This window comes from Gekko japonicus, unplaced genomic scaffold (genome assembly GCF_001447785.1).
Source record: "Gekko japonicus isolate JY-2015 unplaced genomic scaffold, Gekko_japonicus_V1.1 scaffold33, whole genome shotgun sequence".
In the NCBI taxonomy this organism is placed as follows: domain Eukaryota; kingdom Metazoa; phylum Chordata; class Lepidosauria; order Squamata; family Gekkonidae; genus Gekko; species Gekko japonicus.
In genome coordinates, this window is record NW_015174272.1 from 119,057 (window position 1) to 132,510 (window position 13,454).

Consider the following 13,454-nt stretch of genomic DNA (forward strand, 5'->3'; position numbering starts at 1 on the left):
ATACATGCCTAAATTTCCATGAAAATCAAAAGATGTTCATTAACAGTGCAACTGTATCAAGATTTACTTCAGTCTCAAGCCAGTATGAAAAATATTATCCTGACACATCAGCATACAGTTTGGAGGTCATTCGGAAGATGAAGGAAGAGGCAGTGTGTGTGTGGGGGGGAGCATAATTTTTATTGGGCTGCTGCCACTTTGTGGCTTGCAATAGTATAAAGTACAGAAGGCAAGATATAGTTTGGGCTCTTATATAACAACAGTGTGAATACCAGACCTATATTTGGCCTTTTGCACAAAGAGGTTGGTTTCCCTTCATCATGGTTTCATTAGGTGACAGGAGTCACTACATCTTTCATAAGTGTACTCATTCTTTAGGGAAATTAAGTTTTTTGGACTTTATCTTGTTACCCAAACCTTATGTTTCTCTTTACAGCAAACTTCCAAGCTGGGCAAGAGCTGTTGTTCCCAAAATATTTTATGTAACTGAGAAAGCCTGGAATTACTATCCTTACACAATTACAGGTAAGTTTTTGAGTCAAATTATGAAGAACTTTTTTTGAGGATACAACTTATATTTGTCTTTTGAAGCTCTATAGCACAAGCCTGAAAGCGGATCTTAAATTCAGCAATACTTCCTGAAAAGTACAATTTTAGCTACTATGTATTTAATTTAATCACTATAAAATTTAATTTAATCACTATAAAATACCTGAAACACCCATAACAAAGAAAATAGAAGATTAAAACTATGAAATAATGACTACCCGAATTTAAGCCAAATGAGTTACTTCATTTTTAATAGGATTTAGCTATTCTATTTTTTGTCTGAGTTTGCAGACATTTCTAATGTGAAACATCTAATTGATCAATTTAAAAAATCCTAATCCCTAAACAGCAACACATCATAGGTGATTTGTATCTTGGCCTTCATTGCTTGTTGCCTCGTGTTCCAATGTCTGCTCCTAATCCAGATACTTTTGTATGGCTCAACTCTATAAGCTTTTGCTTAGATATTGCATTGTATAAGACTGTACACTAAGTCCCAATCAGTAGTGCCTATAACCCACATGGCTCTTGCCACACATCTCTCTGTGCTGAACTGTTACATCAAGTTAGTTTCATCAAGGACCATTGAATTCAGAGAACCGTGAGACAAGCCCTGATCATAGAAAGAGTCTTTGCTGCCGTTCCTTTTCATAGTATCTCCTCCCATCCTGCACCCCACTGCAGTGGGAAATCCCCAGGAACTGTATGAAATCTGATGTGGGGGTGCTGTGGGAATTGCCAGAAATCACCCGTCTCTCCTCTTGTGTGATTTCTCACCTGAGCAGAGGAGGAACTTGAGTAATTAGGAGGATAATTTCCACTTGTCGTACCTACAGCCCTCTGCCCTGCATCCTATGACATTACCAAGGATCTCTGAGCCTCAGGAGTGGTGTTTCAAGAAGTGCAGAGGGTTTCCATGGAAAGGAAATAATCTGTTCCATGAGGGATTTTCACTCATAATTCTTTGGATCCAATCCATAACTCAAAGTAAGGGCCTTAGCTGATAGTATTGGCAGTTACACCTTCAAATAAACAGTAGAACAAATCCCTGGGTTCAGTCCAGTTATCCTTAGGTGCAAGAACTGTGGATCTTTCCCACAGTCCCCTCCCCTAGCTACCATGTTCAAGCACATTTGTAGTGTCACAAGACCTATGTGGATGAACAGCCATATCAATGGATGTAAGAGTCAGAAAGGGTGATTCTATGCCCTTTGCCCTCACTACTGCAGCCTCCTGACTCGCTGGTTGTTAGTTCACATTAGTCCCACAATTCTGAAATAAAGTTTCCCAGTGTCAGAAAGTTGCTGTCAGGGGAGGGGAAAGTGGGAAAGCTGTGCCACCATCCCCTCCTCCCCTCCCCTCCTCCACTGCTCTGGATAATGGTTGCACATGCACACTTCTCATGTATGACCAGGGAATATTCCTGAACAGAGAAAGGCACAGAGAAGCAACTGAATTGTTTTGGCTATGGGGAAGTGAATGAACAGGAAAAAAACTAGGTGGGATGACTCTGGGCATGCCACAGGTAAATGCTGGCCACCTTCAGCCAATCTGTCCAACATCCTCTCTCCTGCAATTTCCCTTAACCTCTGTATAGGATTAAACCAGGGAAGCCATCACTGTGTCTTCAGAGTTCATGGGATGCACCATCAGTTTCTTCTGATGCTCTTTTCCTGGAGGCACCAAACAGGCTTTTGATATGTATTGAGAACATGCGTCATGTGCTAGTTTGTTTCTCCAGGGTCTTCATGCCCAACTCTCTCTTCCTAAACCAGACTATATGTTACAAAGTATCCATGACATAACTCCCCCCCCCCCGAACAGTTTTCGCATGAGAAAACTGGACGGAGGCAGGAACCCTTCTCCCCCTATTCCAAGCCTTTTTGATCTCTCTCTCTCTCTCTCTCTCTCTCTCTCTCTCTCTCTCTCTCTCTTTCGCACCCGTTCTCTCTCTCTCTCTCTCTCTCTCTCTCTCTCTCTCTTTAGAACCAGTTCCCCACAACTGCTATATGGCTGTGGGGGACATAGGAAAACAAGGGTAAACAAGTGAAGAACTATATTGTATAATTTGGCTCTCTCTATCAGCGACATTTCAATCCTGTTCTTTCCCCAAGGAGCCCAAGGTGGCATATATGGTTCTCCCATTTATCTTCACAACAGCCCTGAGAATGGATGATATCATACCATAGGCTGGACAGAACCTTCAAACTTTGCTTAGTGATAGCAGGGCCAGAGACTCACCCTATGAGTTTCAGGGCTAAGTGTGGATTTGAATCCCAGTCTTCCAAATCCTACTGTAAAACTCTAACAATGACTTTCCTGTCTCTTCAGTCATTGCTTTAGAGGTGAAGAGTAACTATGATTACTATGATTACTCCACTGGCCAAAACAACTGTATGTGTGGTGGGATGGGGGTCTTGGGCTCAGATATAGTCCATCTTTCCCTAAATAAAAACTGCTCTGGCAGGCTGTTTCTGATCCCAGGTTTCTCCTGATAACAACTGCTTTGGATACCGTTCCTGTCATGAGTACTGCCAAGAATGAGCTCCCGGCCCCAGCAGAAGTCCTGAGTGCTTCTGAGTATGAGCTCCCAATTCCAGCAGACGCTACACCTGGCCCCAATGAAGCCGCACAGGTTGCTCCGGCAACAGCTGAGGCGGAACAACGTACGTCAAACAGCCCCCCTGATTTGTCCCCACTGGTGGTCCATTTGTGAGATCAGCGCCGGTGGGATTTGGCATCCCGATGGCGAGAAGCGCGTCTCTCAGCCATGAGTTCTAAGAGGAGCTGGGACACACGCGCTGGCCGGTAATTGACAACAGCCCGGAGGGATATTTAGCTCCTCACTCTCGGTCGATCCCTTGTGCTAGCAACTAGTCAGCTTGACGACGCTTTGGACTCACCTCACCTGTGTTCCTGATTCCCGCTTTGAACTCTCGGCTCCTCGACTCTGGCTCTGATGACAATGCTCTTCGTTCGTGCCCTGAACTCTGGTGTTTTGGCTCCTGACCCCCTGGACTCTGGCTTAACGACTACGCTTACGGTTTGTGCTTTGGACTTGGTTTTTTGGTTTCTTGCTCTCTTGGCTTTCGACCTTGGACTGGACCCGGACTATCCCTCTCTTGCCCTGCCTGCACTCCAGCCCGTGACAGTTCCAGAAATTACTACTCATGGAGCAGGGGGCTAAACCCAGTGTGAGCCCAGTTTTCTTCCACTTTCAACTGTGTTTATCATATTATAAAGTAAAGGGTGGAGGAATGAAGGATCCATTTGCCTTCCATCAAAACAGAAGAAGAGCCCTGCTGGATCAGACCAGTGGTCCATCTATTCCAGTATCCTGTCTCACACACTGGCCAACCAGTTCCTCTGGACGGCCAACAACAGGGCATAGAGGCCAAAGCCTTCCCCTAATGTCGCCTCCTGGTTCTGGGATTTAGAGGCTGAGTGTCTCTGAATGTGGAGGTTCCCCTCAGTCACCATGGCTTGTAGTCATTGATAGACTTATCATCCATGAATCTATCTAATCCTCTTTTAAAGCTGTTTATTCCTGTGACCATCACTACATCCTCTGGCAGTGAATTCCACATTTTAATCATTCTCTATGTAAAGTAGTATTTTCTTTTGTCCATCCTGAACCTACTACCCATCACTTTCATTGGATGCCTCAAGTTCTAGTATTTTGGGAGAGGAAAAAAACCTTATATTTTCAACTCTCTCCACCCTATGCATAATTTTATAAATCTCTGTCATTTCCCCCCTTTAGTAATCTCTTTTTTAAAGTGAAAAGCCCGATACTCTTCCACCTTTCCTCATAGAGAAGGTGCTCTTGGTTGCCCTCCTCTTGGTTGCCCTCCTTTGTACTTTTTGGGGCAATATAATATTGACCGTTTTATTCTGAATCCATTTCCTAATAATCTCTAACAAAGAATTTGCCTTTTTCACCACTACAGCACACTGGGTTGATGCTTTCATTGAGCTATCCACTACCACCCCAAATCTTTTTCCCTCTCAGTCTCAGCAAGTTCAGTCCCCATTAGCCTGTACTTGAAGCTGGGATTCTTTGTCCCAGTGTGCATCACCTTACACTTACCAACACTGAAGTTCATTTGCCACATTAGTTTGTGGAGATCCTCTTGGAGCTCTTCACAGTCAGCCTTGGTTTTCACCATCCTGAATAATTTTGTGGCATTTGCAAACTTGGCCACTACACTACTCACCCCTAGTTCCAGATCATTTATGAATAAATTAAATAGTACTGACCCCAATGCCGATCCTTGTGGGACCCCACTGGTTCCTTCCCTCCATTGTGAGAACTGCCCATTTATTCCTACTCTTTGCTTCCTGTGATTTAGCCAATTTTTAATCCATAAAAGAACCCATCCTCTTATCCCATGACTGCTAAGTTTACTCAGGACGGAGTCTTTGGTAAGGTACCTTGTCAAAAGATTTTTGAAAGTTCAGGTATATAATGTCTACTGGGTCACTGTTGCCTACATGCTTGTTCACTTTCTCAAAGAACTCCAAAAGGCTGGTGAGGCAGGACTTCCCTTTGCAGAAGCCATGCTGATTTTCTCTCATCAGGCTTCGTCCCTCAATGTGCCTAACAATTGTATCTTTGATTACATTTTCCACTAATTTGCCTGGGACAGACGTTAGGCTGACTGGCCTGTACGTTCCTAGTTCCCCTCTCAGTCTCTTTTTAAAAATTGGTGTAACATTTGTTACTCTCCAGTCTTCTGGTACACTGACTGAATTTAGTAATAGGTTACATATAGGGGTTATTAGATCAACTATCTCACATCTGAGTTCCTTAAGAACTCTCAAGTGTATACCATCAGGACCTGGAGACTTAATCAGTTTTTAATTTCATTAGTAGGTCTACAACTAATCTCTGGTCACCTCAATTTGGCTCAGTTCTTCAGACTCCCTTCCTGAAAATAGGGGCTGTGGCATAGGTACCTGCCCCACAATTTCCACAGTGAATACAGAAGCAAAAAAAGGTCATTGAACTTCTATTTCATCTCCCCATCTTCCTTTAGTAATCCTTTTATTCCTTGATCATCCAAAGGCCCAACTGCTTCTCTGGCTGGTTTCCTGCTCCAGCTATATATTTAAAAAATGTTTATTATTTGTCTTGATGCCTTTAGCAACCCACTCCTCAAAATCTCTTTTTTCCCTGCCTAATTATTGACTTACATTTCTTATGCCAGAGCCTGTGGCCCCTCCTGTTCAATTTGCTTGGAGCAGACTTTTCACTTTTTAAAAGAAGCCTCCTTACTTTTTACAGGTTCCTTGCATTGTTAACCACACAGGCCTTCTTTTATACTTGGCAGTGCCTTTCCTAACCTGTGGAATGCATTCTATTTGGGCTTCAATTAGTGTCCTCCACCTCTCCCCCCTAATTACTTGCATGTTCTCATGTGTTCTCTGTTTAGTAGGCTGGTGGGACTGCTGAGAGCCACCATGGTCCTCCTGGGGCTTCCTTTGGATACCATTCTAGACTCAACCCAAACATCAAATGAAAACAAATCTAATTACTTGCTTGGGCTGCCAAGGGTGACCAGCACCCCCAAAATTTTGTTCCCCCTAATCTCCAGTTCTGTATTGATATAGCTTTTTAACATTCTACTTTTTAAAAAATGTGTTATAGAACACCAGCCTTGCAGGGACATGTACCTGTTGTGAAGAGTTTGTTTAAGCTATACATGCCAAAATGGTTTAACAGGTTTCTGACCTCTAAGAATTAAGCCTGATTTATGTTTTGTCTCACTTGGAAGAACAATATCTGATCTTATATACTATAATATGAAATTAGTATCCAGTTTCTCAGTATAACACCAGAATACTGTATTTACCTGAAAGGAAAAATATTCTGAATGTAAGACAATCACTATGAAAAAGACTATACATGAAAGGTATTTATTACTGTACATACCTGTAACATATGCAAATTTGAGATGACCCCCTTTTTATGGGTGATATATGTGGGAGGGGGACTATTTTTCCCTTTAGGGAAATAGTCTATGGGGCTTGCGGGGGGGCAAATTTAACCTTACTTGCATCCTATCGACATATATTCTAAATATGACCCTATCTACGGACAGAAAAGCTTAATATTTTTACAAACCTGAGAAAAGCCCCAGATTTGCAAACAAAAAACAAAAAAACCCCCCACCAAACAAACCCTGAAACCTAGAATAAATACATTGGGGGGTAAGCCCCCCCTATTAATAGATGCAGCTCCTGTAGTTTTAAGAACTGCATGCCCACTTAGAAGGTGTAATGGGGGTTCTTAGGCTGCCACAATAGTATTGCTAGTCTTCAAACCTTGATTTCTGTCAGTAAAAGACAGAGAGGGGGTAGGGCCCTTTCCAGGGATATTTTGGCATTTGAGGGAGGACTGACAAGTCCATTTGCTCACTACTATTCAACAACAATCATTGTGTGGTGTGATGGTTAGATTTTCAGACTAGGTTCCTGCAGATTCAGGTTTGAATCCTCACTCTGCCATGGAAGTTCACTGGGTCATTCTGGGCCAGTCATACACTCTCAACCTAACTTCCTTCACAGGGTTTTTGTGGGGGTAAAATGGAGGAGAATAGAATGATGTAAGCTTCTTAGGCTACCGATTGGGAGAAAGGTGGCATATAAGCAGAAGTCATTTCGGGGGGGATCCTGGGGGATCGCAGTTCCCCCGGGTGAGGTGCAGGGGGCGGGGCACACAACGAAGCCCCGCCCCTTCTTCCGGCTGCCCCCTCCTTCCAGCCTCATTCTGTTGCAGAAGGAGGAAGAAGCAGGAGGGTAAGTTGGCGTCCTCCCCCTCTGCCTGGCTGACTCTACTCCACGTGGCCTCCGCAAGGACTCCCAGCCCCATCCAGGAGCTTCCCCGAGGTAGCTGTGTTAGTCTGTTGCTGCAAAATAGTCCAAGAGCTCAAATAGCACCTTTAAGACTAATAAATAGCACCTTTAAGACTAACCTTTAAGACTAAGACTGAGTGGTGGGTGTGACCTTATGACACACTTCCGGTGATGGCAGGGGGTGTGTCATATGCTAATGAGTTATGCTAATGAGTTCCCCTAGCTCTTTTTCTACGAAACGACCCCTGCATATAAGTAAAGAATAGGTATAGCTGTAGGTGAGGGGCAGATAAAAGGTAGGTTGGCTGGTGGTTGAGAAAGAGAGAAGGAAGCAGGGAAAGGGGAAATGTGACGGCATGCGCAGAACGTCTGAATAATAATGATATCAGGATGCTGTATCTGAGCTATATACAGTGGCTTTTATTTACAGTTATTTACACAGTCCATTCCACCATGCGGTATCCCAGGTTCATAGAACTGACCGACAAGGTGCTTCGCAATACACTCTTCCACTGGTGTGGAACACTTGCCTCTAGACTACATTACATATATACAGTACTTGCACCAATCAGAGTCATTTTGCCAACTCATGGTGACATAGTTAATTAGCTGATGCAACCTAGTGCAACTTGCATCTGGTGACCCTGTCACATGACAGTCTTACCTGTCACCCAGATCAGTTTAATCTGACATGTGTGCATCATTGGCTGTCATCTTGCATACATATAATACAATATGCCAACAAAATGGTATGGGAGATGCCAACAGGAAGGAAAGAGGAAACAGTGGGGGAGGGGATACAGGGGAAAATGAGATTTCCCTCACAAGTCCTTGCAGGTCCCCCACTTGTATCTGACTGTCTGTTTATCTATCTAATCCTAAACTGGAATATTCCTGAGATAAGATACAACTAGAACAGTCAGAAACAAATAGAACAAGCCCCTCCTGCCTTTTATTGAGCAACGTGTTTTACAGTGTAAATGACTTCTTTTGTATGTAGTAGATCCTTTGGCCCTTCACCCAACAAGAGAGTAACCCATACCACTTTTGAAATGATAGGTAGATCTCCTGTCTCCATCTTTGGGTTGTAGCCCCCATTCCATTGGCAGGCAAAAGTTGTAGCAGGAGTATCTGCTATCCTGGTACTTCAGTAATCCATGTCTCACTTCCTCTCCTCACTAGCTGCAAGGCAATTAGAAATTCTGAACTCCTACAAGGTTCCATCTCAAAGAGTCCATATTGTCCATACTATATGCATCAGCACAATTCTTAATGCATCTTTGCATTTTAATTAAAGCAATGTGAGCAATAAAATAACGATGCCATTATTTTTCCTTTTCTTTGCTTTCCACTGGACAAACTTGGATCAGAATACACGGTGAGTTCTGCTTACTCTTTGTCATGTTAATTAATTTAGTAGTAAAGCCAAGCAAGAGATTCCAAAATATTTTCTTCCATAGTGGCAAGGAGAAGACGAATCCTTCTTTTATATCACTAACATGTTTATATTTCACTGAGAATGTTATCAGTTATTTAAGCAATGATAATTTCAGAAACTTGATATATTTTCATGAGCAATCACTGTAATAGAAAGAATTATCTATTTTAAAACGTGGTAAGGGGGCGTAAAGTGCTGCTCAGCACTCATAATACAGATTTAATTTGATCTTTTATTAATTTATAAAATTATCTAGTCTCAAGGTGACCATCGCATGGTCTCGAGGTGACCATCGCATGGATCACTGTAGCTAGGTTGCCACAGCCAAGGAAGGGAACCAACTGCTGAATCAGCTGAAGGTGGTAAAAGACCGACTTAGCAGTGGCTGCTACCTGGGCCTCCATTGTTAAGGAGGCATCTAGGAGCACTCCCAGACTCCTAACCTCCGGAGCTGGCACCAGTGGTGCCCTACCGAAGGCCGGGAGTGGGATCCCTACCCCTAAACTGCCCCGACTCAGGCACAGGACCTCCGTCTTCACCGGGTTCAGTCTCAGTCGCAGCCGCTATGGCTTCATAGGGATCAAGGTCAGGGTTAGGGTGGTTCGAATCTGATGGCTGCAAGGGAAAGGACTTATTGGTTGGAGACGCTTTGCTTCTATCATCCTTGCCTCCAACTAACCTTGATAATGACTCAGCAATGTTCAATATGTTAGAGTGTAGTGAATTGAGCCTTTTGCAAATAAGACTCATTGATTCAGCCACCAGAATGAGCAGGTCTGCAGAAGTTTCAGTGGCCAAATTAGCTGTCTTGAGATGAGTTGCAGAGGAGTCAGGGTCTTCAGCTGTGTCAAAGTTAATTAAGCCACTATCATGTGCTTCAAGTGGTGCAGCAGAGTAAACAATTTCAAAGAGGTTATCAGTGTCTTGTGCTTCAAGCGGTGCAGCAGAGTAAACAATTTCAAAGAGGTTATCAGTGTCTTCACTTACTGGAGAAAAGCGGTTGGAGGTAGGTATTTGAAAAGCATCTTCTGATTCTAAGGTAGTTAATGGGGAAAAGTCCTCAATCTTTGTTTGTTTGGAATCAGGAAGTATAAATTCCTCTACCTCCCATCCCCATTTGAGAGACTTAATTCTAGCTGTTTCCTCACTCTGAGCCATTGGAGTGAATTACATACTCTCGACAGCTGTTAAATATCTCAGTTAGGTAGTTCAAAATTAGGCTCACAATTAAATTCACAGTTCAGATTAATCGTCTCAATAGCTATCTTTGTAGGACTTTGTAGAGCTTAATCATCAACAACAATGTTTTCCTTGGCTGCTGCCGCTTCTAAAAGCTCTGATAGTATAAAACACAGTCTGATTATCCAATTAAACTACCAGAGCTTAAAGAAGAAGAAAACATGAACTCCAAGGCTGAAAAGAGTGATAAAATGAGCGTATTTAAAAAGAATTTGTTCTAGCCAGTTTGGTGTAGTGGTTAAGTGTGCGGACTCTAATCTGGGAGAACCGGGTTTGATTCCCCACTCTTCCACTTGCACCTGCTGATGTGACCTTGGGTCAGTCACAAGCTCTGGCATAGCTGTTCCTGAAAGAGCAGTTTGTGTCAGAGTTCTCTCAGCCCCACCCACCTCACAGGGTGTCTGTTGTGGGGAGGGGAAGGGAAAGGAGTTTGTAAGCCGCTCTGAGACTCCAAGAAAAGAAAATAGAGAGGTAAAAGGACTTAGTGTCTTGGAGCAAAAGAAACAGCGTCAGCCCTCCTCCGAGTCTGTGCCATGAGTCTGTTTACCCATTCAATGTGAGGGTAGTTGAAGTTTCCCAGTATCATGACATTACTGCTTTAGTCACCTCCCTTATGTCTTTCTCCATCTCAGCCTCAAGGGTTTGATCCTGTAGGTGAAAGTACATTCCTACTTTTAAGTAACCCCTAAAGGTTTCCCTTGCTTGAAAGCTAATCAAATCTGACTCTAGGGGGCAGTGCTCATCTCTGTTTCCAAGCCGAAGAGCCAGCCCTATCCAAAGACATTTCTGTGGCCATGTGGCCAGCATGACTAAACGCCGAGGTGCATGGAAAGCTGTTACCTTCCCACCTAAGCGGTACCTATTTACCTACTTACAATTTCTTGCTTTCAAACTGCTAGGTTGGCAGGAGCTGGGGCCAGAGATGGAACCTCACTCCGTCATGCAGCACTAGGGTCTCGAACTGATGAACTACAGACCTTCTGGTCTGCAGATCAGCGTCTTAACCTCTAAACCATTGTGGCCCCTAAGTAACCCTTAGAGCCTAGTAATTCCACCCATATTACTATTGTTGGGGAGTTTGTTCCCCTAATGTTTTCTAGCTTATTTGATGATATGCCATCTTTGATATACAATGCAACACCTCCCCAATATGTCCTTCCCTATCCTGCCTATAGCGCTTATATCCAGGGATAACTAACTCATTGATTTTTCCCCATTCCACCATATTTCTGAGACACTACCAATATCTAAATTGTCATTTAGCACCAAGCACTCCAAATCCCCCATCTTGGAGGCTTCTAGCACTGCTTACAGACACCCAGGGCTATTTTTCAGGCGGAACACACCAGAATGGTGTTCCGGTTGCGATCTGGCTTGGCCACGCCCCCTGCTCGCAGCAGCCCTCAGTAGGGCCACCAGAGCAAAAAGAAGCAAGGTGAGTTTCCCCGGCCCGCCCATGCAGGGTGCGGGGGGAGCAGCGGCTTGATGGGGGGTGGGGGTTGGCTACGGGGGGTCCAGCTCCCTGCACTTAAAGGGAGTCCCTTTAAGTGCAGGGAGCTGGGAGGCCCCTTTCTTTCTGCGCAGATCTGTGCGTCCCCCCCCCCTAGCCAGCAATCCAAAAGAGTCCAGTGGCACCTTTAAGATAAAGGTTTATTCAGGTACAAACTCTCCCTCCTCTGTGAGGGCAGATCTGCACTGTCAGGGGTGTGTCCTAATATGCTAATGAGTTTGTGCTGTTGGGTGTGGCCTATTATGCTAATGAGTTCCTCTTTTTCTACAAAAAGAGCCCTGCAGACACCTATAGCACATTTCCATCTCTAACAACCCTTGCCTCCCCCAGCCCCTTTGTCTCTGCACATGGCCCACATTTGCCATCCTACTCTCACAGAATTAGAGAAAAGACTCACCTCTTGTTATTTTTTTAAAAAAATATTTTTATCTTCATTAAAAATGTACAGTTAATTAAATTCGCTGATAGAGAGTGACACAACCTGTGGAATATTTGCAGGCTTAGTGAACTTCAACAGGTGATACCTGAGAGCAGCCAGCAGCATTGTCTCTTCATATCCTCCGCAGTTTGAAAACAGGGCTGCACTTTCCTGTAACTGTTATTCATTGAGTTGCCTTCTGTGCAGGCACACATTGGGCCTGCACACATGTGTAGGCAAGCCTTGGAAAGAACTTTATAGCTTCTGATGACTGAAAAAGCGCTCCTCCCACTTGGTGTGCAAGGTGACATTTTCCCAGTGAAACCATCATGCACCATGAGGTAGGAGCATCACTATCCCTTGGTTCTCCTGAGCTGCCTACTCTCACTCCCATTGTGCTCCTACCAATATTACCCTGAGTTTTTACATTATTATCCCTTTGGATTGAGTTGTTTCAAACCGGAGGCTCCCCAGATCCTGATAGTTTTCTCCCTGGGATTAGTTTAAAAGCTGCTCTGTCACCTTTTTGATATTAAGTGCCAGCAGTACACTTCCTTTTGGTTCAAGTAAAGCTTGTTACTTTTGTACAGGATTAACATGTCCCAGGAAATTTGCCAGTGTCTAACAAATCTAAACCCTTCCTCCCAGCACCACTTTCTCATCCATATGTTGAGACCCCTAATCTGTGCCAATCTAGCTGCCCCTGTATGTGAAACTGTTCTGAGAATGTTACCTTTCCTGTCCTGGCTAACTTTATGTCTAGTGTCAGACTCCCCCTCCTAGGGGGACGGATTCAGGGTGGGTACGTAGTCCAGCGTCCACCTTTCTTTAGCACACCTCACATAGGTCTCACTAAAGGAGAGGAGAGGAGCTTAGCCCTCTCTCCCCAACCCTTGGCCCACCCTCAAGTTGCTTAGGTGTGGCCAGGCCTATCCTCTCTTCTCTAATTCTGTGAATTCATCTGTTTAGCAGATGAATATGTGCCGTAACAGAGGCTGCTTGGAAGGGAAGACAGTGAGTGAGAAAGAGATGCTGTCACAGATATGTAACATATCTTAAAATCCAATTACCCTTTGGATACAGGAAATATGTTATAATGAAGCCATGAAAAATCTAAACAACCTTGCCTCATTTCCAGAGAAACTGATTACAAGGATAAGACACTGAATATCTATCAGGTGATAGTTAAATCTGTCTATCTGTACTTGGAAATAATGCCTCTAAACTGGGGAAAACATTGACTCTGAAGTTAGTAATAAGTAGCCTAATGGACTGATGTTGTAGATAGTAAAATGTGCATTAATAGATGAGCAGAAAGCATGCCAAAAATTATGTCCATTGTAAGTCACCAAGATATTTGCTTCACTATTAGAATGTAGTGAAAACATTTGCATTCATTTAGCTATATGATGTATATGAAGTAAATGTAAATGTCTGAGCTC

General features: G+C 43.7%; 1 protein-coding gene across 1 annotated transcript in view; it reads left to right on the forward strand.

Moving 5' to 3' along the window:
• Positions 1-13,454, forward strand: part of PITPNC1 (phosphatidylinositol transfer protein, cytoplasmic 1) — a 211,408-nt gene that overhangs the window by 107,737 nt on the left and 90,217 nt on the right. The window contains exons 3-4 of the mRNA XM_015423679.1: positions 437-525; positions 8,778-8,785. Of these exons, the coding sequence (XP_015279165.1) occupies positions 437-525; positions 8,778-8,785 (97 nt within the window). The remainder of the gene's footprint in view (positions 1-436; positions 526-8,777; positions 8,786-13,454) is intronic.